Source organism: Nymphaea colorata, chromosome 1 (assembly GCF_008831285.2).
Source record: "Nymphaea colorata isolate Beijing-Zhang1983 chromosome 1, ASM883128v2, whole genome shotgun sequence".
NCBI classification, from domain to species: domain Eukaryota; kingdom Viridiplantae; phylum Streptophyta; class Magnoliopsida; order Nymphaeales; family Nymphaeaceae; genus Nymphaea; species Nymphaea colorata.
Genome location: NC_045138.2, coordinates 13,431,026 through 13,454,078, shown reverse-complemented (window position 1 = coordinate 13,454,078; position 23,053 = coordinate 13,431,026). Strand labels below are relative to the sequence as shown.

General features: G+C 41.8%; 3 protein-coding genes across 3 annotated transcripts; 1 reads left to right on the top strand and 2 right to left on the bottom strand.

Moving 5' to 3' along the window:
- Positions 1-287: 287 nt before the first annotated feature.
- LOC116251227 (uncharacterized) lies at positions 288-1,814 on the bottom strand. The gene has a single exon (XM_031625376.2). It carries the CDS (start codon positions 1,460-1,462, stop codon positions 536-538), a length of 927 nt encoding a protein of 308 aa, XP_031481236.1. The 5' UTR covers positions 1,463-1,814; the 3' UTR covers positions 288-535.
- Positions 1,815-6,714: 4,900 nt separating this feature from the next.
- LOC116247780 (probable 2-carboxy-D-arabinitol-1-phosphatase) lies at positions 6,715-12,641 on the bottom strand. The gene is made up of 10 exons (XM_031620132.2): positions 11,596-12,641; positions 11,006-11,111; positions 10,656-10,872; positions 10,445-10,563; positions 9,289-9,384; positions 8,348-8,395; positions 8,168-8,266; positions 7,611-7,712; positions 7,082-7,444; positions 6,715-6,928 (listed from the first exon to the last, which is right to left on the bottom strand). Exons 1-9 carry the CDS (start codon positions 12,030-12,032, stop codon positions 7,082-7,084), a joined length of 1,587 nt encoding a protein of 528 aa, XP_031475992.1. The 5' UTR covers positions 12,033-12,641; the 3' UTR covers positions 6,715-6,928.
- A 787-nt stretch (positions 12,642-13,428) lies between these two features.
- Positions 13,429-17,696, top strand: LOC116247712 (pentatricopeptide repeat-containing protein At4g02750-like). The gene has a single exon (XM_031620017.2). It carries the CDS (start codon positions 13,999-14,001, stop codon positions 16,768-16,770), a length of 2,772 nt encoding a protein of 923 aa, XP_031475877.1. The 5' UTR covers positions 13,429-13,998; the 3' UTR covers positions 16,771-17,696.
- Positions 17,697-23,053: the final 5,357 nt, after the last annotated feature.

Here is a 23,053-nt window from a genome sequence, read left to right as displayed (position 1 = left end):
CAAGGTCATTAAGCAGTGAGAGAATCGTTCCTCTCAAACAGGTCGCAGAATAAAATCAGACTGAAGGGATTCGTTTCTTTCTGAAGTTATTACCTAAATATCCTTCCAAGCTACAAGTCAAAGACAACCTTGGCTCCATCTCTGAAATAACCAGTCAGCAATATAGAGAATCGACAAAGAAAGATGGCCTTCAGATTCAGGAAGGTATACACAGTATTCTAGGGTAACTGAAAAGAAAGAGGAGGAAGCACAAAGAGATTTTAACACCAAGTAAAACGCCAGCAAAGTACAAAAGAAGCCGATCGCTCTCAGAGTTTTGTACATGTCTAGGATTCCAATCGAACAAAAACAAATATATTAAATCTACAAATAGTTCCAACTTTTCTTTTAATGATATTAAATGTGCAATTATTTGATTTTTCACAAGAAAGGCATCATCGACTGTGGACCAGAAGAGGAAAGAGCGGGAGACACTGTGAGGGGAAGAAAGAATATTACCTACAGAGGAAAAGAAAATTACTCGGTTCGAACCTTCTCACTGGTTCTTCCATGCATAGATGAAGAGAGAGAAACTGGATTCTGGTTCTTCATGACGCAATTTGCTAACAATGCAAGCAGAGGAAGATGAGGGAGAGGATGCTGAGGTCCATGATTTGCAATTGTTCTCTCTGGTTTTGAACATGAAGACTGCATGACCAGATGACGGATTGAAGAACCAATCGTGGACATCCCACAGCATGTCGACATGTAAACCATCAACGACTATAGTCTGGTTGCCCCTGAATTTCCACAGCAACCTCTTGACATGGACCACCATCTTCTTATCGATCCGAACGGACAACCTCGGCTCCCTGAACTCGCCGATCTGGTCCCGGCACTCGATGACGATGTCGTGAGGCCGGCCGCACCCAGTAAACTGAGCCTTGGTCGTGTACAGGCTCTTGCCGGAGACGTGCTCCTTGCGGGACACCAAAACGGGGTCAGGCAGTGAACCCGCCGAATTGGTCCGGCTTCGCGCTTCCTCCGGCATGTCGCCGAGCAGGAGGACAAGCCGGCGGTCGGCGACGACGGCGACGAAGAAGCCCTTGATGGGCTCCGGCCCTGGCCCGTACTTGGCCGAGAAGAGGTCCCAGTGGACCTCAATGGTCGAAGACCCGGCCTCGAAGGCCTTGGACCCTCTCTTCTTCCAAAAGAACCAGGATCTCATGTCAACCTTGCACGCGCAATGGCTAGACGAGGGATCATCATCGAGATTGACGCTTAGGCCCTGACCCATCAGATTCTTGCACCAACTGACCGCTACCAGCCGTGGTTGGCCGCATATCTCTGTCAGGTAGAAGCAGGTCACCATGTTCTGGATGGAGGGGGAGGGGGAGCGGGAGGGGGAGGAGATGTGGGGGGAGCACGACACCTCCGAGACCTGGACAGCATTCTCACTGAAGCAGGCAGCAAAATCTCGCATTCTCCGTGTGGTCAGAAAGAGGAGAAGAGAGGAATCGCACAGATGGCTAGTTGATGAGCTTGCTTTTGGGTTTTCAAGAAAGGTCTTCGAGCTACTCGCATAGAAATGAAGCAGCAAGCAGAGAGCGAGCGAGAGAGAGAGAACGACTTTGATATATTCCAGTCCTGTTTCCTGTCAAATATTTGAAGGGGAGCAAGTAGCTTTCTTTCTGTCTGCTGCTGATGGGTGTTGGATCTGAAGAGAATTAGGGAAGGAAGGTGGATGCTGTATGATTTGGGTCATTGCCAGTTCTTTTCATATTTCTAAAGGGCACAAGGAAGGATAGAGCAGCCCCAAAGACAGGGATGAGGCTAGAGATGATTTAGGGCCCACAATTATAAAACGACCCTGGAAGAGCCCCCACCAAGTCCAGCCCAGCAAGCAAGGCAAACAAGTTCCCTGCACTGCATGTTTGTAATTTTTTTTTTTTAAAAAAAAAGGCAAAGGAATAATGTACCAATGAACAGGTACCTCACCACTTGTGTAAAAGAAAACAAACAAAAACAAAAGGAAGGAAAAAAGAAAGAGAGGCTCTAAAGTTCTGGATGAAAACCTGCACTGTGAGATGGGAATGGATTCGTGTGTCTTTTTGTTAAAACTCGAATAACTAAATCCTGAGAATGCTTGAACTAGAGTTCGGGAATTTTGTAATTGTTATTAAATTAAGTGAATCAACAGAAGACTCTCGTGAGAGAATTAAGAAGTATTTTCCTTTTGTATGGACTCACTGAGCTGACCAGTTCAACTGTTGGACGCTTTTCTTTGTGACACTTTGGCTCGATTTTGGAAGCAAATCCAAGCAAAGAGAGATGGGGATTTTGGTTTCCCCAGGTCGCTTACTGTCAAACAAGCCGAGGTGCCAAAGAGGTGGTAAGTTCATATATCCACGGGTAAGCCTCAGGATCAGCTAGTTGGTGCATGTGATGTGGATGGGGGTAGAGTTGTTCCATTAAGTTTGACCTGTCATAGCAATACGGGTCGAACAGTAGTACGTTCATCTTAACCTTTCTGAATTGGAAACTACGGCATGAGGCCAATACAGTGCGAATGGGTTCCTGTCATCAAGTAAAAAAGAAAACAAAACAAAGTGCTGGCCATTGATGTTGAACCTACTGAGTGCTCACGGAGCCAGCAGGATGAGCTGTAAACGAGCCATACAAGTTAAAAGGTCTGCTGACATTCAACTTGAGTCCAAACCCATCAAATAGATAAGTCCAAATTGTATTGAAGAAAGGAACAAGGAGAGTGTTTTATCTTGTGTTTTTAACATAACAAATTCTTGAATAACATAGGTAGCGACAATGTGAGTAGTTGGCTGTTTATTTTTCTCCGTCAACTCTTTCATTTTTTTCCTTTATATATATATATATATATATATATATATATATATATTGTCAAGGTATTTTCATTGTATCAATGAAGCTGCAACCTCCCAACCACCGAGACCGTTCCAAGCATTAAACTAATTCAGTCAAGTGAGGAGGAAAATGCTGGTTTATGAAGTTGAGAAAAGTATAAATTAAATTAATCAAGACTCGGTAGCTCTATCATTTTTTAATAAGTCAATGGCAAATGGCGTCACGTATAGCAAGAACCTTAAAACAAGCTTGAGCAAAGTCCGGTTAGCATGTATTTGGAATACCGGGGGCTAGCTGACTTCATTTCCTTGACAATGGAATCTGTTCTCTGCCCAGAAGACAACAGCCGTTTGTGAGCAGTCATGAGATGAAGGAGGAACTTCCACTTGAAGAAGTCAAGTTCCATTTCTTCTCATCTGTATCCAAACTGCCGTCTCCCATCAACACTGGCATCAATGTCGACTGACCGATACGAATACCTGTTTCTTCCAGTCTTCTCAGTCCGACCCACCTCAGTCATGAGCAGTTATTCTCTCCCGACGATATCTTGTCAACTTTTCAGACTGAGTTGCTGGTCTGAAAATGTTGGAATTTTAGAGCATAGAGACAACATGCCTTTCGTGGGATTTTCCAACCTTTTTTTCTTTCCATTCTTTTGTTTTTAGCATGAGCAGGCCGGGGAAACACACCGGAGTAACGAGACTTTCTTCTTCTTTCAGGCATGATAAGACTACATGGCCACCACGGGGTCATAAACTTGTAATCACTTTTGTATATAATTGACAAGCCAAACAAACTGAATTGTATGACATCCTGCTTCTCCTCATGGGTTAATGTACTTGTCACGAGATGAGCTGATCTTGAGCTCGCTTTCTTAAGAAGAAAAAAAATTGTTTCTAAAGGGTTTATAAAAATCTCCTCTCTCTTCGTATATATTTATATATAGACACACACACGAAAGACAGATTGAGAAAGGGAGAGCATGTGGGTAATAAATGTGTAACGAACAGATACATGCATCATCTATGTGAAAATTTTATCTGTTTAACATAAATAACGTATACCGACAAGCATATGCCAGCTGAGCTATGATATGTATTGGGGTTAACTACAATTATGAGAAAAGAAGCCGTCTCATCTCGCCAAGCGTGGTAGGTGATTAGAGAAAAGGTGTTTAATTTAGGAGGCGAAGCGATTCGATCGATCCAGCCCCATGCTGTTTTCTCCCAGCAAGAAGGCTTCGAGGTAGGTGCATGGGTAAATAGGTATGGCGACCATCTCCCTACAGGCATGGCCCCCTCTTTCCTCTCACATGCACAAAAGATCAATATATCAACTGCCATCGTTCGCACCCATCACCAACACTTCTGGTCCCTTTTCTTACAAAAATAGAAGTGAAAGATTAATAATCCTTTTAGAAGGGAACAGCTAGGATCAAGCGCTCTTTGATAATTAGAATTAGAAACCCTTTCAATCCCCAACCTTGAGTTTCATATACATTCTACGACGGTCGGCGACCTGATTAGGCTTGCGCGTCGACCTCTCTCGGTCATAGTAAGATTGGTTGTACATGCAAAGTTACACATATGGCGACACGGCGAATATTATCTTCTTGACTTCTAGTTGTTTATCCATCATCAATTTCCAAAAGAAAGCACGATGAACGGCTGGTCTTGTACATACGTCGAATTGATGGTTCAGCCATATGGAAAGCAGCGGACCCTGCTTTCGTTGCTGCTGGTTTTTTAGTATAGATGACAAAGGAAACATACCAAAAGACACGCTGCATCATTATATCCTACTATATTCTCTCTCTCTCTCTCTCTCTCCCCAATGCATCAGAAAGTTGGAGAAGAGGTCAGAAACTTGAGAAAGTGTAGGGAATTGCTGCGGATTGAAACATATGGGCAATGGCAATTCAGGATTCTCAAAAGTCCTCATGTGGGCAGAAAGGAGGAGGTGTTTTCAGCAAGTAGTGTTTGGTGGGGTTTCTGATTAGTCAAGAGCTGAAAGATTTGTATCAATGGGTTCTTCCCTGACCAGTGACCACCACTACAAAAAGAAAAAAGGAAAGATGAAGGAAGCTCCATGTTGAATTACGTATCCAATTATCCTTTACTAGAAAAGAAAGAAAAAAGCAGAAGCTCCACGTAAAATTATTCACACAGTTGTCATGTATATCCTCATATACAGAATTATGCACCAAATCAAATCAAACCAAATAATGTATGCCGATTGAAAAAAAGGAAAGAAAAGGATAAAAAAAAAAAAAATGCAGAATGTTTTATTCGAGATGATCGCCTTTGGAAGTATGCGTTCAATTCTTCACAATGTGGTGGAGCCCTGGATGGGTGCGTGATCACATGCAAGAGGTTTAACGGCACGTGAATGTACCCCTCCCGTCCCCTCCTTCTTCCTCTCCTTGTCAACCGCGTAAGCATCACTCTGGACGCCACCAACTTGGCCCTGTCAACATCCGTCGTCCATCTTGATAGCCACGACACGTGGCTGCAGGCCAATAGTCCATCGCCCAACATCCCCAAATTTGACATGACCTTTGAAACGCGATCTTACGATTAAACGTCCGACAAGAGGAGAGACGCTTGTATGGTGAAAAAAGGAAAACGTGATGAAACTTCACTCGGCTTTTAGGGAACCTGTCTTTTGAAGTGCAGAATTTGGTAGCTTATTAAGGTAATAAATACATGCTTAACGTAGCAACGTAACATTATTGGTGCCAGCTGGTCTCTAGTACGTGTCGTATGAAACAACTTTGGTTCTCTTAAAACCCACCCAGAAAGTTTCTTCATACAAAACTTCTAAAGAAAATTGATTTTGCTTGCATGAGCTAACGAGGCCTTTTCACTTCTTCAAGTTTCTTTACGCAAAACAGAAACAGAAACAGAAAAATAAAAGTCCAGACATGTAATATTTGGTTGAGAAATATATTATTAAGTTTTTTGTTTTGTCAAGTTCAGAAGAGATTACAGAGAAGATGATCTTCGTACAAAAAAGACCCTTGACCTTGCTGTCCGCAGAATCCAGTTGATTCATATACAACCAAAGACGTGTAATTGCATTACCAAATGATGTTATATATCATATTCGCCACGGCAACTGTACCATATAACTAACAAAAACATAACAGGAGAAAGCTTTGTCTGATCGATCTGATCCCACTATCAGCACTAGAGTGTTTGGTGAGAATCATACATCAAAAAAATATTTTTCATTTCACCCTTCAAGTTCGATGCTACACAGACCATTTCATCTCTAAGTCGTTTAGGATCAGGTATCTCTCAAACTACCTTGCTGAGGAATAAGGCCTCGATAGATGTTGCAGATCCCAGACTTTAGACACAGCGAGATGGCAAAATGCAGCATTTGATGATGATACATGTATCATAACAAGCACTGATCATCCAGATTCTAACACAAATTGCCGTCGGTCACTTACAAATTAAAGGATTCATAGAATTTCTTTTAGGAGGGTCGACACAGACTCTGCATCCAGAATAAGCAATTCTAAGTCCATGCCTTTTTGGGAGCCTTGAATCCAGTATCCTCCATGGTGGCGATGCCCAAACTGGAAGCCTCGAATACAGCTTCCTTCCTTCACTCACTGGAACTGTTCATTGTCTCTCATCCGCCAAATCAAAGGTCTCAGGAAAAGTACTCCAGTGGCAGTCAATACCTCTACCAACATTGATGACTAACAGTACTACCTCTCATAAACAAAACTATTTGCGTGTTCTTTGTTTTCTCTTTTGGAGCATTTGAGAGAGATGGTCAACTAACAAACATCAAAGGAGTCCATACAAAACTCCTTGGCACTTCAAAATCGATCAACCCACATAATCAACAAAGTGAACTTTGTCATCGTAAAGAAACCATTTGACGTTGATGCATAAACCATTAAAGCATGATGATAATGAAATGAGTGGTAGTGAACTTTGACCCCAGAAAAGGCGTAATTTTAGGATAAACAAAAATCTGCTGATAGTCCTGTAAGTCAGGAGCCACTAGAAGTCCTTAGCTACATGCAGCATGGATCCAAGATCAAGGAGACCTGCACATGGTGAAGGTGTTCAGTAAGTAGTAAGTACGAGTATGCTTTTGTTGTTGATGCACAGCATTTATAGAGGTTCCTCCCAAGGAGATCTTTGGTGTTTTTTACACAGCTGAGTAACTGAGGCATGAAGGAATGAGAAATGAAGCAAACCTAAAACTGCAACTCCTCTTCAATGTTTGTTGTTCTTGTTACAGGTATTGACCACCTTCCTAGATGGGCAGTATAATTGATGCACCGGATTACACCTTTGCCAGAAGGCCCATCTGGGAAATCAATCACACTCACGCTACCTTCATCAAGATGAAAAGACGGCAGCCACTCTTTCTGAAGATTAAGGCAGTGAGCGACCAGGCCAACATTCACAACTGGATTGCTAACCACCACCAAGTTCTTCTCTGGCCCTGGCAAATTAGCAAGTTTCTCCAGTAGTAACGACCATGCTTCCCTAGCCCTTTCCCATAATTCAGAGCTGCCCGTATAGCTGCAGAGGACATCCTTCTCTGCATTTTCATCCTGGAATTCGGGAAACAACATCAAATATTTAGCATGAAAATTCAGAATGCTGATTCGGCAACTGAATTATAAGTGTACATATGCCAATATTCCAGCACAAACAAGGTATTATGGATTTTCCTTTTCGGGCATCGCTTTGTAGACAGAAGAACAAACTTTTCCTTACCAATCCTTGTTTTCCAGAAAGATGTAAAAGCTCTGGCATCTTCATTATCTCAACATCACGTGGCACACAGTCAACACCCAAGCAATCAGCAGCCTCTTGTACCTGCACTTCATCATATCATATGATTTACAGGGAAGGGTTCAGTTTCATGCAAAGGATCAGGTCAAACAATCTAATATGGAAGCACAACGTTTCACAGTCTCATGCATCTGATACTCTGACAACTACTTCATGATTGTTTGGCTTGTAGTCACCAAGCTTAACCAAGAAAGTAGCCACAATCAGTGAATCCGCATCATGTCCACTATCCATGGGACACAGACCATGATCCAAGTATATTGGCAGTTGGGCATGCTATGCCTTTGCTAGACTTGCCTGTGGAGCTGTCAATTTTTCCCTAAGTTTTCAACCTCTTGAAATAAATATGTAAAAAAATATGCAATATGCTTGACATGGCTTACATTGCAGTTGCAAGACATCCAATGAATCTAATATTGGTAAAGGTAGAAATTGGGTTCTTGATTTAATAAAAACCAGCATAGCAGGATACGTCATACCTTGCTAATAGTCGTGGCTGTATCAGCAGCAGGAGTCAGTGGACTGCATGCCACAGAACTGACATTCAAGTCTAAAAGTAGCTCTGCAGTTTTTTGCGACTGAAAATTTAGAAAAATTTCGGTAAAGACCTTGGTATGAAATCCTCAAACAACCAAGTCTGGCAGAAACCATCTCTCTACCTGTATAACTCCAAGCATGTTCATAGGTTCATCCCACGAAAACCTGCCCTGCACGTCCATTTTAGTCAGCTAATCAAGAGAAAAAATGATATGGCTCGAAGCATTTTCCAATCTGTTGCCAACTGGTAGATTACCTAGTAAAATTTGCATAGCTAGTGAAGAGGTACAATTTCAGAATCTTCCAGAAGTAAAGTGCAGCTTGAATGGTTGGAAAAGAGCAAGTCGACGGAGCCTACTTCCGATTCAACAAAGGACTTGGATTATGTCGGTCTGCTACACACCCCCCTCTATGTGGAAATGATCGACATTGCCCCCATACTTTTAGAATTGTCTTTAAGGTTAGGATGAAACGAAAATGCTAATAGGGGTGGAAACAAGCATGACAACATTGGTTATGACCATCCACAATAAATGAGTTAGTGTTAAAGAATGTACTTGAATGTCTTCAATTACGCTTACAGCCATCTTTTTTACTCAGGATTCACTGCTATTATCATATGTATGGGAACTACACATACAGCCTAAGGCAGAACAGGAGTACCGTATAGTTTCCTGGGCGCATACATATGTATCTGCACATGGTAGCCTTTCCAGGAACCAGGATCCCCTTGTACAACAGAACATATACCTGCATATGGTAGCCTTTCCAGGAACCAGGATCCCCTTGCACAACAGAACATATACCTGCATAGTGCATATGCACAGGCACACATGTACATGCCTACAAACAGCAAGTAGGCCTCTGTTCCAACTGAGGCAACTAGTATGACACATTGTTCAACAATTATTTGAATGCTAAAGTTTCCTTGAGTGGCATAGGAAAACATGTGTAGGTCAAAATTTGAACAGTAACCTTTTATCGTTTTTTAATTTCATATATATGTACATAAAATGTACGTATGCATGTGTATGTTCTGAGGCACATCCGTGATTCAACATACCTCAATGCCTTCAAGTGCACCATGACACACCAATATGATCCGATTGCTAGTTCTTCTACCCCCAGAACTTCCAGCTGATACAGGTGAACTTGGAGTCTGCAGGATAACTCGAACTTTAAAGAGTTGACATTTTGCAAGCACAAACAATCATGCACCAATTGACACTACTGATGAAAAACATGGATAAACGGATTGATACTGATGAGGAAAATCATGGATAGACCATATGACATTAGACAAATATCTACATATGGCAGAAAACATAGACATAAGAAAGGTTAGATAACAAATTAACATTCAAAGTCTCTTATACAGATGCAAAAGAAACAAAAGTCTAAAGAGACAAGTGTTTCTTAAATCCCATAAGCTTATAAGAGTTGAAACAATCTTGAAGATTGTTTGAATGATATGCAGCAGAAAAGATGGGAAACCAACAAAAAGGCCACCTGCAATCCAAATGGAATTGCTTTTGTCACAGTATTACCTCTGAATTACAGTCTAGATAAGCTTTTGGAGAAATCTCTCTCTTTCTCACTCAAGAGTGGTTAGCCAGTCCACTATCAGTTTACTGATGAATAGAGACAGCCTCTCACAGTTCCATCAAGGAAGGATGCCAGTCAGGTGGCTTGTCCTTCACTGCCTTCAAGGCATAGTAGCAGCCCTCCTTGCCTTGTACGTAACAAGTGAGTTTTGGGCTCCATTCACAAAATTGACATATAAAAATGGGATCTATACAAGCATTCTAGTACTTCCTAGTTCGGAGTTTCTTTAGAGTTATCTAAGATGTTAGCATATCATCTTGAGCAGCAAGCTGGTCTAGAAAGTCCTGTTTGATCATTTAAAGGAACATCAATGAACAACTAGATCGATCTTAAAGTTTCAATTCCACATGTTGTTTACTTTCCGCTTGATCCCATCAGAAAACAATCAAGTAAAATATATAAAAATGCCAAAAGAGGTAATAAAACATGACTTTAGTATCCTTCTGGATGTACATATTGGTGACTCCCCCCCCAAAAAAAAAAAGCTAACAACACTGAAATTACGAAAATGCTAAGGTCTAACTAGTCAACAGACAGAATATGCTCAGAAGATTGTAAACTTTCGCAACCAAAGGCAAAGATTGAGTCAAATGTTAATAATTTTAGTGACGTACCTGATTCAAACGGTTAAGACAAATATGAGGCGAACCACTTCCTGGTGATGGGGTGAAATCCAAAACACTCACCCCACAATTGCTCTGAAGTAGGACCCTAAAGTACTCTGTTCCCAGGCCTGCTCAACAGAAATAAAAATAATCATCACATGCTGCTCCGATGCAAACAACCTCGTGTGCTTTTGGAACAAGGAAAAAGGGAAAGCTTTACCAATCGCAGTGGCGACAAGAGCTTGATTAACAGCATTATGAGCAACCACCAGTATTGAATGTCCATCATGCCTAAGGATTTTATTCCAGCTGTTTCTAGCACGTTCCCATAATTCCCTTACGGGGTAATGACCATCTATGTTAAAATTTGCAGCATCTGTCTGCCATTGCCTATAAGCGTCCCCATATTTGGCTTTTCCCTCATGTTTAAGGAGACCCTAAAATTCCATTGTTCGGTTATTAGTGACTAATATTGCTTGAAACTTCAAATTGGAATATACACTTATAAAAATGTGGTTTTGGTTACAATTTACATTTTCCAGTATTAAAAGGTTCAGGACTATGTCTAACTTGAAAGGAATAAAGGTCGATTTCCCTCAAATCGTATTCTGGAATCATCTGTTCCTTCCGATCGGCCCATATGATCTCGGCAGTTCTTTTAGATCTGATCAGGGGGCTGAAATAAAATAAAAGTAAGCTACATGAAGAAAACGTACCCAACAAAATTAATGAAAATGACGAACAATGCAAATTGCAAATTCTAACCGCTGAATTTGACTTAAGACAGCATTCTGTGCTAATTCAAATCAATAAGATTGTCAGGCGGAAAACCGAGAACAAACTTTCTGAGAAATAACAGTAAAAGAGTTTCCAATGTCTCTTGACCAAAGGAATATCATTCCAACTTCTTTTGACCAGCGAAAATCCACGTTTCTGAATAACTTTAATGGAAGGAAATAAGAGTTGATACGCTACTAATTTGCAGGAAAAGAGTATATTTTATACACATATTTATATTAGGAATTCTACCAGAACAAGAAGCATTCCCCTATTCTGTGTCAACCCACGTAATTTCGCAATCCCAAACCGAATGTGACAATCGAAAAAGAAACGATCCAAAGGAAAAAGAAAGAAAAACCACAATGCGCAGTCCCCGTTACCTATGAAAACAAACGTCGAAATTATCGGAGAGGAGCATCTGCCGGGAGGTCTCCGCCTGGGCTTCCCCCTTGAGTGTGAGGACGGAGAAATCGGAGCTCCCCTGTATCCGTCCTTCCGCATTCCACGTGCTCTGCCCGTGCCGGACGAGGACCACCCTCTTCGCAGTCGCGATCGGATGGAAGGAAGAGGAAGAAGAAGAAGAAGAAGGAGACAGTCCGCTGCCTGGGTCTCCATTTTCTGGGGAAGAAATAGAATCGCCAGATGGGGAGGATGGCACAGATTTCTGAAGGCTCACGGAGCACAGGATTAGGGAAGGCTTGACGAGGGGGATCGATCCCAAATAGGGGACGACAAGCCTGCAGTGTTTCTGATGGGAGAGGGTGGGAAGGGGAAGGTGGGAAGCTCCCAGAGGAGTTAGGGGGGAGGACAGCAGCATTCTCACTCGAGAGGGGCTAGGAGACGCAGAGAAATGAATGTTCAGTATCTCTCATGGAGGGAAAGGAGTGAGATTCAGCCACGCTTAACTGAAATGCCCTTTTGGATTTGTAGGGCCCACGTAAAAGCTAAAAAAACCCTTCCCCCCCGTTTTGCCCTTTTGACGTCATTAGCCCGCGACACCCTGTCTCACTGTGTCTGATTTTGCCCTTCACCTGCCGGAGATCCAGAGCTTCGGACCGGAGATTTGAGGGCCGGCCGGGAGTCCTCGCTTCTCTCATTCGATTGAGGGCCGGCGGGGAGTCCTCGCTTCTCTCATTCGATTGAGGGCCGGCGGGGAGTCCTCGCTTCTCTCTTTCGATTGAGGGCCGGCGGGGAGTCCTCGCTTCTCTCATTCGATTGAGGGCCGGCGGGGAGTCCTCGCTTCTCTCTTTCGATTGAGGGCCGGCGGGGAGTCCTCGCTTCTCTCATTCGATTGAGGGCCGGCGGGGAGTCCTCGCTTCTCTCTTTCGATTGAGGGCCGGCGGGGAGTCCTCGCTTCTCTCTTTCGATTGAGGGCCGGCGGTCCTCCTCTCCCTCTCCCCCTCTCTTGCTCTATTTTCGATGTTCCATTTTCTTTTTGTTGGACTCTTACTGTAGCGTCAGATCAAGTGTAAACTGAATGGGTCTATTTGCATTTGCAATTCAGTTAAAGTTCCAGCTTCGTTTGTGGATTGCTATTTGCAGGCGTTAGCTGTGTTCTATTTGTGGATTATTACTTGTAATGTACCTTTATATTGGTTGCAATTGTTTCTCGTTGGATTTGGTCTTCTGTTGGTAGATCAATAACCTGATACTTGAGCCTTTTGGCAATGGAGTGCTAAGTTCTGCTAAAAATGAACTTAAAGCCAGAATGTTTTTCTTTTCTTTTCTTTTCTTTTTTTTTTTTGGGAATTACTGCTTAAACCTAGAAGAATCGTATTAAAAAGGGTGCTGTCGCGAGACAAGTGCTTAAAGAAAAGACGTACTTTTTAGCATCTCCAAACTAGAAAAGGTCATGAAATATTTGCCATGTTGCTTGTTAAGCAGTATCGTAGTCATTCAGCAGCTTATGTATTAGTTTGGTTCAGACGAGTATGAAAATAGCTTGTAGTTGTGCCGTGAGGCTTTTTCGGTTTGCTCCCTACTTTGCATCTTTTTTTCCTTGTGTTTCAAGAAACATGCTGATATTTTAATGAAATTTAAATATGTAAACTACCCGATTTCTCTAAAATTTTGCGTCTTGTTGGCATGTCGCTTTTATATTTGCAATATGTTCTTATAGTTGAGTACATCTTCCATTCGGGTCTTTGCACATATATATTTGTGAGTTTTTATCTTCTTTGGGAAATATATGTAGAGTAGATTGTTCAAATTTGAAAAAAAAAATGCCACGAACAGCTCCAGTGTAGACCCTGCATCTGTTTGAGTTGTTTTCAATATGATTTTGTTGCTGTCGATATAACTTGCATCGTGAACATAATTTGATTGTGTAATTGAACTATATATAGAAGGTAACCAAAGAAACTTTCTTCAAGTAGAAGGTATTTCTAGGACAGTTTGATTGGGGATGAACTCACATTTGTTTGATTTGGTCTTAATATGATTACATTATTGTGGTTAACTTGGTTTATCTTGCATTTCGAATATAACTTGATTGTGGTTTGCCTGTGTGTATCTATATGAAGGATTATTTAAATGTGTTTTTATTTTGTTTTATGCTTATATGTTTGTTATTTTAATTTGTTTTTTAATATTTTCATTATTTTTCATGGATATTATGTATTAAACAATTTTGATCCCCAAGCTTACATTTCAACCTTTAAGACCTATTTGCTGCCTCATGATGGGCTCCGCGCCTCGCTTGCCTCATCACATTTAGCGAAGTTGGTGGTGCTACTCATACTTTCAGGCCCTTCAGGGTGACGGATGGCAGATGTACACATCCCATGCGCCGACTCCTCAGCTTTCGTGTTGCAAAATCATGCATCATTACTCAGAAACGTTCCTCATCCGCCGCCTCCGTCCCCATTTACCATCCGGGGCACGACCTCCCTTTCTACAACACCACCATCATGGAATTGGCAAGGAACGGCCGTGTAGACGACGCGCGGCTGTTGTTCGAGGAAATGCCTCAACGAGATACAATCACATGGAATAGTATGATCTCTGGGTACTTCCAAAATGGAAGAATAGATGAAGGCCGGCAGTTGTTTGATCGGTTCCTTGGCAAGAACGTGCGAACTTGGACCTTGGTTCTCACGGGATATGCTCGGAACAGTAGGATCGACGATGCTCGATGTGTTTTTGAAGCAATGCCTGAGCGAAATGTTGTTTCATGGAACGCCATGTTGACGGCGTATGTCCAGAATGGTAATATGGACGCTGCACATAAATTATTTGTTGAAATGCCCGAGAGGAATGTTGTTTCATGGAACGCCTTGATTACTGGGTATTGTCATTTTGGTTGCTTCAGGGAGGCTCTGCATTTGTTTGAACAAATGCCAGAGAAGAATTTAGTTTCTTGGACAGCTATGATATCTGGATTTGTTCACGTAGAGGAGTTTGATAGAGCCTGGGATTTGTTTGTGAGGATGCATGCAACTGGTGTTAGACCTGATAGGCCAAATTTCACGGCAGCGATTGTGGCTGTCACTGGTTTTACTGATTTGACAATGGTTGAACACATTCGTAGTTTGGCAATCAAGACCGGATTTGAGGCAGATGTGGTAGTGGGAACTGCAATCCTCAATGCATATACAAAGTGTGGAATCGGTTTGGAGTCGGCTATTTCTTTTTTCAAGCACATGCTGCAGACTAATGAGTTCACCTGGTCCACCATGATTGCTGCTTATTCTCAGTGTGGCAGATTAGACGAAGCCTGTGATCTATACCAGACAATTTCAGAGCAGTCAGTGTTCACCCAAACAGCAATGATGGCGGGGTATGCTCAAAATGGGAGAATAGATGAAGCTACAAAGTTATTCAGACAAATTCATAACCCCAATGTGGTAACCTGGAATGCCATATTGACTGGTTATAGCCAGAATGGGATGTTAGTGGAGGCACGACGATTGTTTGACAGGATGCCTCAACGAAATATGGCCTCTTGGGCAGCAATGATTGCAGGTTATTCTCAGAATGGGCAACATGAAGAAGCTTTGGAGATTTTTTCCAAGCTTCATAAATCGGGTATGGTGCCTAGCCATTCAACTTTTACAAGTGCCTTGAATGCGTGTGCCAATTGTGAAGCTCTGGAAATTGGTAGACAGATACATTCACTTACATTCAAGGCAGGGTGTCATTCTAACTCTTACGTGGGAAATTGTCTGATCACAATGTACGCCAAGTGCAGGAACATCGATGATTTTTCTCGGGTTTTCAGTAGGATGGCTGTGAGAGATACTGTGTCATGGAACTCTTTGATTGCTGGATTTTCATTGAACCAAATGATGGATGACGCTTGCTTTATCTTTGACAGGATGCCAAAGCGTGATGCAGTCTCCTGGACTGCCATGATTTCTGCATATGTGCAGGGTGGGTATGACAAAGAAGCTATGGGGCTCTTCATTGACATGCTAGCGGCTGGGACAGAGCCAAACTCATTAACATTGACAAGTACTCTAAGCACTTGTTCAAACTTAGGGGCCACCAAGCTGGGAAAACAAATACATGGACTATCTACCAAACTTGGACTAAGTTCTGATCTCTTTGTGGGAAACGCTCTGATATCAATGTATTCCAAGTGTGGAAGCATGGATGCTTTTGTAATCTTTAATGAGATGCCTGAGCGTGACATTGTCTCGTGGAATGCTATTTTAGCAGGTTGTGCACAACACGGGCTCGGCAGAGAGGCCATTGAAATTTACAAACAGATGCAAATTGCAGGTGTGCTGCCAGACCGGATTACCTTTATAGGGCTGTTATCGGCTTGTAGTCATGCTGGTCTTGTTGATGAAGGATGGTTCTATTTCAATTCAATGAGCCAAGATTATCAATTAATGCCTTTAGAAGGTCACTATGCTTGTATGGTCGATCTTCTTGGTCGTGCTGGGAATTTATACGAGGCAGAAGAATTGATTGAGAGCATGCCCATTGAGCCTGATTCTGTGGTGTGGGGTGCTCTTCTTGGTGCGTGTAGGATTCACCAAAACATAGAATTAGGGCGGAGAGTTGCAGAAAGATTGTTTGAGTTGGAACCATGTAATTCAGGGAATTACATACTGTTATCAAACATTTACGCTTCTCTGGGAATGTGGGATGAGGTAGGAGAAATAAGGAGGCTGATGAAAGTGCGAGGTGTAACAAAAGAGCCAGGATATAGTTGGATGCAGGTAAAAGATAAGATGCATGTTTTTCTTACCGGAGATACTCGGCATGAGCAGATTAAGGAGATACATTTGAAGTTGAAGGAATTGTATGATGAACTAAAAGGAGTTGGCTATGTTATAGATACCAATTTTGTTCTCCATGATATGGAGATAGAACAGAAGGAGAATGCACTTCTGTACCACAGTGAGAAATTGGCAATTGCTTATGGGCTGCTAAGTACAGCAGATGGCATCCCAATTCAGATAATGAAGAACCTTCGTGTTTGTGGTGATTGCCACACATTCATGAAGCTAGTCTCAAGGATTATAGGGAGGGAGATTAACATGAGGGACGGGAGCCGATTTCACCATTTCCAGAATGGCGCTTGCTCCTGCAGGGATTACTGGTGACACCTCCCTCTGTAGCATTCCGTTGGATTGCTACCAGATGACTTTAGAAGTTGGACTTCTGCTAGTCCACCAGGTGACGCACTTTGTAGGTTTTTATTGGGGCTGTGGCGCAAGATGGGATCATAAGATGATGATTCTCAATTGTGGAGGTGCTCCATGTAGTTTCTGATCAGGGTTACTGCATCGTTAAAGATGCATCTGCTTGCTGTAGTTCATAGCAATGGATAATTAGCTTCTAAACTTTGGAAGCTGTTGATAATCTCTGGCAAGGATGTCTTGGGTCACAGAAATTTGCATGTGCTGAGTGACTTAACAGATTTATAGTTCCAATGAGATGCCAAAGAATGACTTGAATGTGTATGATGATGGCTTGGGTCACAGAACTTTGCATGTGCTGAGTGACCAACAGATTTATAATTTTGTAGTTCCAATGAGAGACGCCAAAGAATGATTTGAGTGTGGACGTTGATGTGCCAGAAATTGTCACAAACCAACTAGAAGCCGTGCCCGTCTCCCAGCAAGTTTGGGGGGAAGCTACCATAGCTGATCGCAGGGCTGAATTATTTAGAGCTGCGTTACCTTGTGCCATATATACATATACAAATCAAATTAACACAGTACCCACAGTAGATAAACTTTCCGGTGCATACATGAAGCAGAGTTGATTTCCTGAATTGCAGTTCCTCCACGACTATGATTAAAGGGTACGGAAGACCGAGTAAAGACTTCTCAAGTCGTTTGGACTTTTTTCAAACGTTAATGGAACATATCCTAGTGGAATCATCCTTCTTTCTCTTTCTTTCTTTCTTTGTTTTGTTTGGGCCCGTTCGGATGGCCCTATGCTCAAATGTAACTTTCCAAAATGCGGGAAAAAAATTGGAAGAAAAAAGATGGTTGCAACTATAATTATACTCCGATTTATGGCAGATCCCATTGGCATCATCCATCTAATTTCGCTTAACTCGATCGTGGCAAATCCAGCTCACGACGAAGACATTGTTTTCATTTTAATATTTCAAGAAAAAAATTTCCCACTACCATTTAGTTTCTATTAATTATTTAAATCCGACAATTTCATAAAATGCAATAGATTCAACATATGTTTAAAACCATTAACAATCATAACACTTTTCAACTTACTCCTAATTTCGCTCCCGTTGAAGGCCCATGACCTGACCTGGCCCATCTTATTAATCCGATGGGTTGGGCTTGAGCCCAAGCTTTAATCAGCTTAGAGAGTTGAACTTCCATCCCGCCAGTCTCGTTGCCTAGTCTTTGTCTAAGGTCATGTCCTGTTGAAAGCCAAGCTAATTAAATTCGTTAAGCTGATGAGCTGCTGGTCCGGTTAGTGAAATATCCAAACCTATTTAATGTGAGTTGTGAAATACATATACATCTTTGAAAACAGTAGTATTCGAAGAGAAATAAATGGGCAATCGGCCTCTTTGTGGGCCTGGTGACGAATAGGAAGCACCCCAGTTTAGCACATACAGGACCAAAAGGTGAACCCAGGTGCTTATAAATTACTCTGATCTTTGAACTGCTCAAACGTGGATTGGTGCTTCCCTGCAGATCCCATAGTTGGCAGTAGTGCACAGACGCAACCCCAAGAAGAACGCATTCCCGTACGTCCCTGCCAATTATTCATCGACAGTAAAATGTCCTGGGATGTAGTCAGATCAATAAAAGAATGTAAATTTTACTGGAAATGAATATTCCATTCAAAAACCGGCTCAATTAATTTCAGCCAGGAGTATTTATATATACTGCTGTTTGAATTAAAGACCAGTCATGAAGCATCTTACTTCTCATCAAAGTGCCAGCCCTTATCCGGTCAATTTTATCTTCCATTTGAGTCGGTAGTTGTTTGAAACAAGCTAGAACCGGACTTTCATCATTGGCCTCTAACTTTGAACTGTTGGCAATAACTTCATGTCTCCCTCTGCATAGCAAGTGCTTCGCTTCACGCATCATATCAAACTGTTCCTGCTCGCGGATTGCAGGTGCTTATCCTTCAAACCGGCAAGTTAAAACCAGTTATAGATTAAGGAAGTCATTCTCCAGACAGTCATAAGCAGGGAAAAGCCTTATCTAATGGCTATTTAATTACCATGTTCTGAACTTAATGATTTTTTCAAAAAAGTATGTGCTAGTAATAAACTTAAAGTTGTTTGAATGTGTTTTATTAATCACAATAACTTCCGAATTTATGAGTCAAATGCATGTCTTTGTCCTACTTCAGATGGGCGTAGTCCTCTTGACAAGGGAAAAGTGGTGCAGTAATGAATAATGGCTTAGTCAAGGGAATTAACTGAATCTGCGGAGAGAAGAAAAATAGGGATGGCTTTCCGTGCTTTTATATAAATGAGCTTGACGAGTGCGTTAAGAAGATGGAGGGGCGTGAGAAGGCAATCTTGATTTGTTGAAGAAAAAGCCAAGTCGAGCGCATGCAACTACTGGCAGGGGTGCAATTATTGAGGATCCAGACTTGTTTGAATGATGTGAAATCAATACGGCACCCCCGTGCTATACTGTAACTTCTGTGATAAAAAAACATCTTTACACTAGAACGAAGACCTGGTCGATATATTTTATATATATATATATATATATACATAATCATAGATTTTAAAAAACCATTTGGCCACATTCGGCTGATTTCAATTCCTCATAAGTGTGTGTATCTGCCCCTGTGTGTGGAAATTAAAATGTACTGTGTGTATCTGCCCCTGTGTGTGGAAATTAAAATGTACTTGGTAATGGATATTGTTGGGCGATTAACAATTAAAAATGTCCCAAAAAAACAGTTACCCAATTAGGAGAATCTTGGACAGTTTACGGTGCAACAATAATGCATATAATCATGGTTTATGGTGGTTCTAACGAAACACATTTTTAATTTTAACCATCTGATAATATCCAGCATCATGCAGATTTGAATCCCTCCTACATATTAAAGATTTATATCTGTAAGATTAAAGCATTATGGACTTCTCGGCCAAAAAATACTCGTATATCGGGGAATACACATATGCTCCTAATTAACTCACTTAGAACTGTTAAAATTTCAATTTTGAAAGAAGAAAAGAGGAACTAGTTAAAGAAGCATTGCTCAGAATAGGTAGAAGAATGAGGCTAGGCGTGGTCAAACATCTCTCACATTAAGGTTTCCACATTTAAAATCTTAAAAAATAAAAATCTTCATGTTAAAGGCAAAGAACCCGTCTTTAGTAAGAGGCATATGGCTTCTTCAAAAAATTTTATAAAAATTATTTAATTGATACTCAATGTAAAATTTCCGGGTTTACTCTACTACGTACCTACCCTATTCACGTTTTGGAGACCAGAACCATGTTAATAAAAAATTAGCTTCTCAATTAAATTATTTTGTTTCGCGACACTCTTTTGCATCTCCTGGTTCTTGGTGTTGTGCATGCAATATTTTATATTTCTTGCCAAAGAAAAAGTACAACAATATATTATTATAAGCATAAACTTTTGCCTCGATGACCCTTCCTTACTTTTGATATTTCCATATTTTTATTTTTTTTACGTTTTTTGTGCTACTATTAATTGGTTTCTTTTAAAATTATGTAACTGTTAATATACATCATTTGCTTCCTACTTCCTAGGTAGTAGTATTTCGACATTGATTTCCTGTTCTCCAACTATGGTGTCAGTGTGTAGCATGGCAACTTCGATGCCTGTTACTATTCTAGATAAGAATGCATTTCCGGCAGTAATGGAGTGGACGTGATTGATTAGTTAAGAATGATACTTTTTTCTAATCTCGAGAACATCCTGAACGCTATTTTTCCGGTGGTTTTAGATACAGATCTTCAGTATGCAGATTACAGCTACTAAAAAGAATCTTGCAAAGGATGAGATAGAGATAGCTAGGGAGAGGAATAGGCGGATCCTCGGGTCTTAATCTGCATTATGGCTAGAAGCGAGTGGGAGCATATCTAGCTAACAACTCATATAGTCAAAAGAAAGAGTGATTCGAATCACTAGAGCTCTTTATATATCTCGCCACAACTTTTCAAGGTCTCATGATTAGGAATCCCTGCGCCTTTTGGCTCACTGCTAGTGGAACATATGCCTCTACTACTACCCATATGGGCGCCATTGATATAAAAGCCTAAGAAGAAAAGAAAAAGCCTAGGGATACTACGCATGCACAAGAGGGTTTGCAGAGTACTTTCATTGTGATAATCATGCCCGGCATAATTTGTCCATCGTGGTGATTCTTATCATCCGCGGAGAACATGAGATTTTTTTTCTTTTCTTTCCTGGTATGTTGCTCTTTTGGCTCTGTCATCCACAGGATGTGGAAGCCATTGACATGTAAAAGAACCATTTATAGAAAGTGATTCATCTCCACTGTCTCCTTTCTTTGGGTTAGGTTCTGTATGTTTGTGTGGGTGCGCGTGCGAACGTGCATGCTCACCAACACACAAGTAGTGAGCTCTTTTAGAACTTAGTTAATTCGTCATAGACTGCCAACGCAGGCGACTAAAAAATCTAAAGTCACGGGGAGGGAGGATTATCGTAACCGGCCGGCTTCCAGATGCGGATATGATATAGGTCACCTCCATTCCTCTTCAAACATCAATAGGAAACTCGGAGTTGGTAGGAGGAAAAAATGATGATCGAACATGTTCACTAATTGCCATGTAATTGGAGATTGAAGACGAAGTTCATTAAAGAAAGGGAGGCGGCCGAATCCGATCCAAGATGTTAGACGGAAACCACATCTGACTGATGAGAATGGGGAAGAGTGGGGTCTGAAACCAGATAGACTTTGGTAAGTGCATGTGATGGCAGTACAAGCGGCCGTAGCAACGGGAAAAGTAAAGCCTCACCCCTCAGGCCCCTGTGGATGATTGTGCAGAAAAGTTGCAAGCCAATGTCGCCAACATCATTTTTCTCATGTTACAACTAAAGGGTCGACTACGGCAGAGCGATCCTGCTGCGAACTTTAAACCCATGCTTGCATGGTGAGCGGTTTCACAGGGCACAACCTCCTCCATCTTGAATAAAACACGCCGAACCCGCGTGGTGGTGGATCGTTTTTGGCAAAGGATTAGCCCCAATCCCAAGCATCAGAGATGTAACAGATGCAGAGAAAACAATAAGCATTTATGGAGAAACGAGAAAGTGTTGTGTGCACATATAAAGGCATATATAAGGTAAAATCCAGAACAAGATCCCAGGTTTCACTGTGTAAAACCAAGTGGTGCATAAAAAGAAGTAGTAAAAAAAGTGGAAGCCTAATAAGATCATGCTCTTCTCCCACTTATCAAACCCCACATCTTCGTTGATCCTACATATATGCGGAATGGAAGCATTCGCCTCATAATGAATATTCATGACAATCTCCATAGTTCTGCGGCACAGAAGATGCTCTGTCATATACATAAACATAAAGAGGTTGGATGGCAGGGGAAATAAATATATATATATATATATATATATCCGCATGAGAAAGATGCAGTGGATCCGAGTCAGTCATTAAATGCCGAGGTCTGAACTAGGAACTGAGACGGCATCTCCCCGCTTAGATTAGAAGGTCGTCCATCCAGTTCCTTCCTTCATCGCCAATAGTAATTAACGGGGGTCGTTAGCATTACACGATCCAGATCCAAGCCGAGCCGAGGATTCGTATCCCAAAGACGGGGCACGGGCAGGCTGTTCAGTGGCGACGTGGCTAAAGGTGATTGGTGGATGGAGGGAATAGCGTACTACGACGGTTCGGTTCCCGAAACCGAACATGTTCTGACGAAGGTCGCAGGCCGTGCTTTCAAGAAATTACCAGAATCGGCCACGTCTTCCAAGAAATTACGGACCTACTGCTGCCATTAATGGCGGGCAGAGAAGGAGGGAGCGCGCGGCGCCTGCTGGGAAGATTGGGGTCGGCAGTTCGAATCCATGAACCGGCGGGTGTCGTCGGCCTTTTGACCGTGCGTAGGTCGATTCAGGCCCATTGAAAGATGGAAAAAAGAGAAATTCGAACGCGCTGCCAGCTTAACTTTCACAGCGGTGCAACAAATATTTCCATCCCTTTCTCGAAAATGTACAAGGCGTGTGGTTTTGTTTCATGTAACTCTATGCTCCATTGTTTGCATTGCACATGTTCTTGTTAGTGCATGCATGTAAGAAGAAACGTGTGCGTGCAGTGAAGGGATACATCGCTCTCCACGAGCAGACAAGATGAATCGTGCCCAACAACTGAAGAATTGGCGACCGCTCAACACATAGCTAAAATAAATCCTCTAACTGA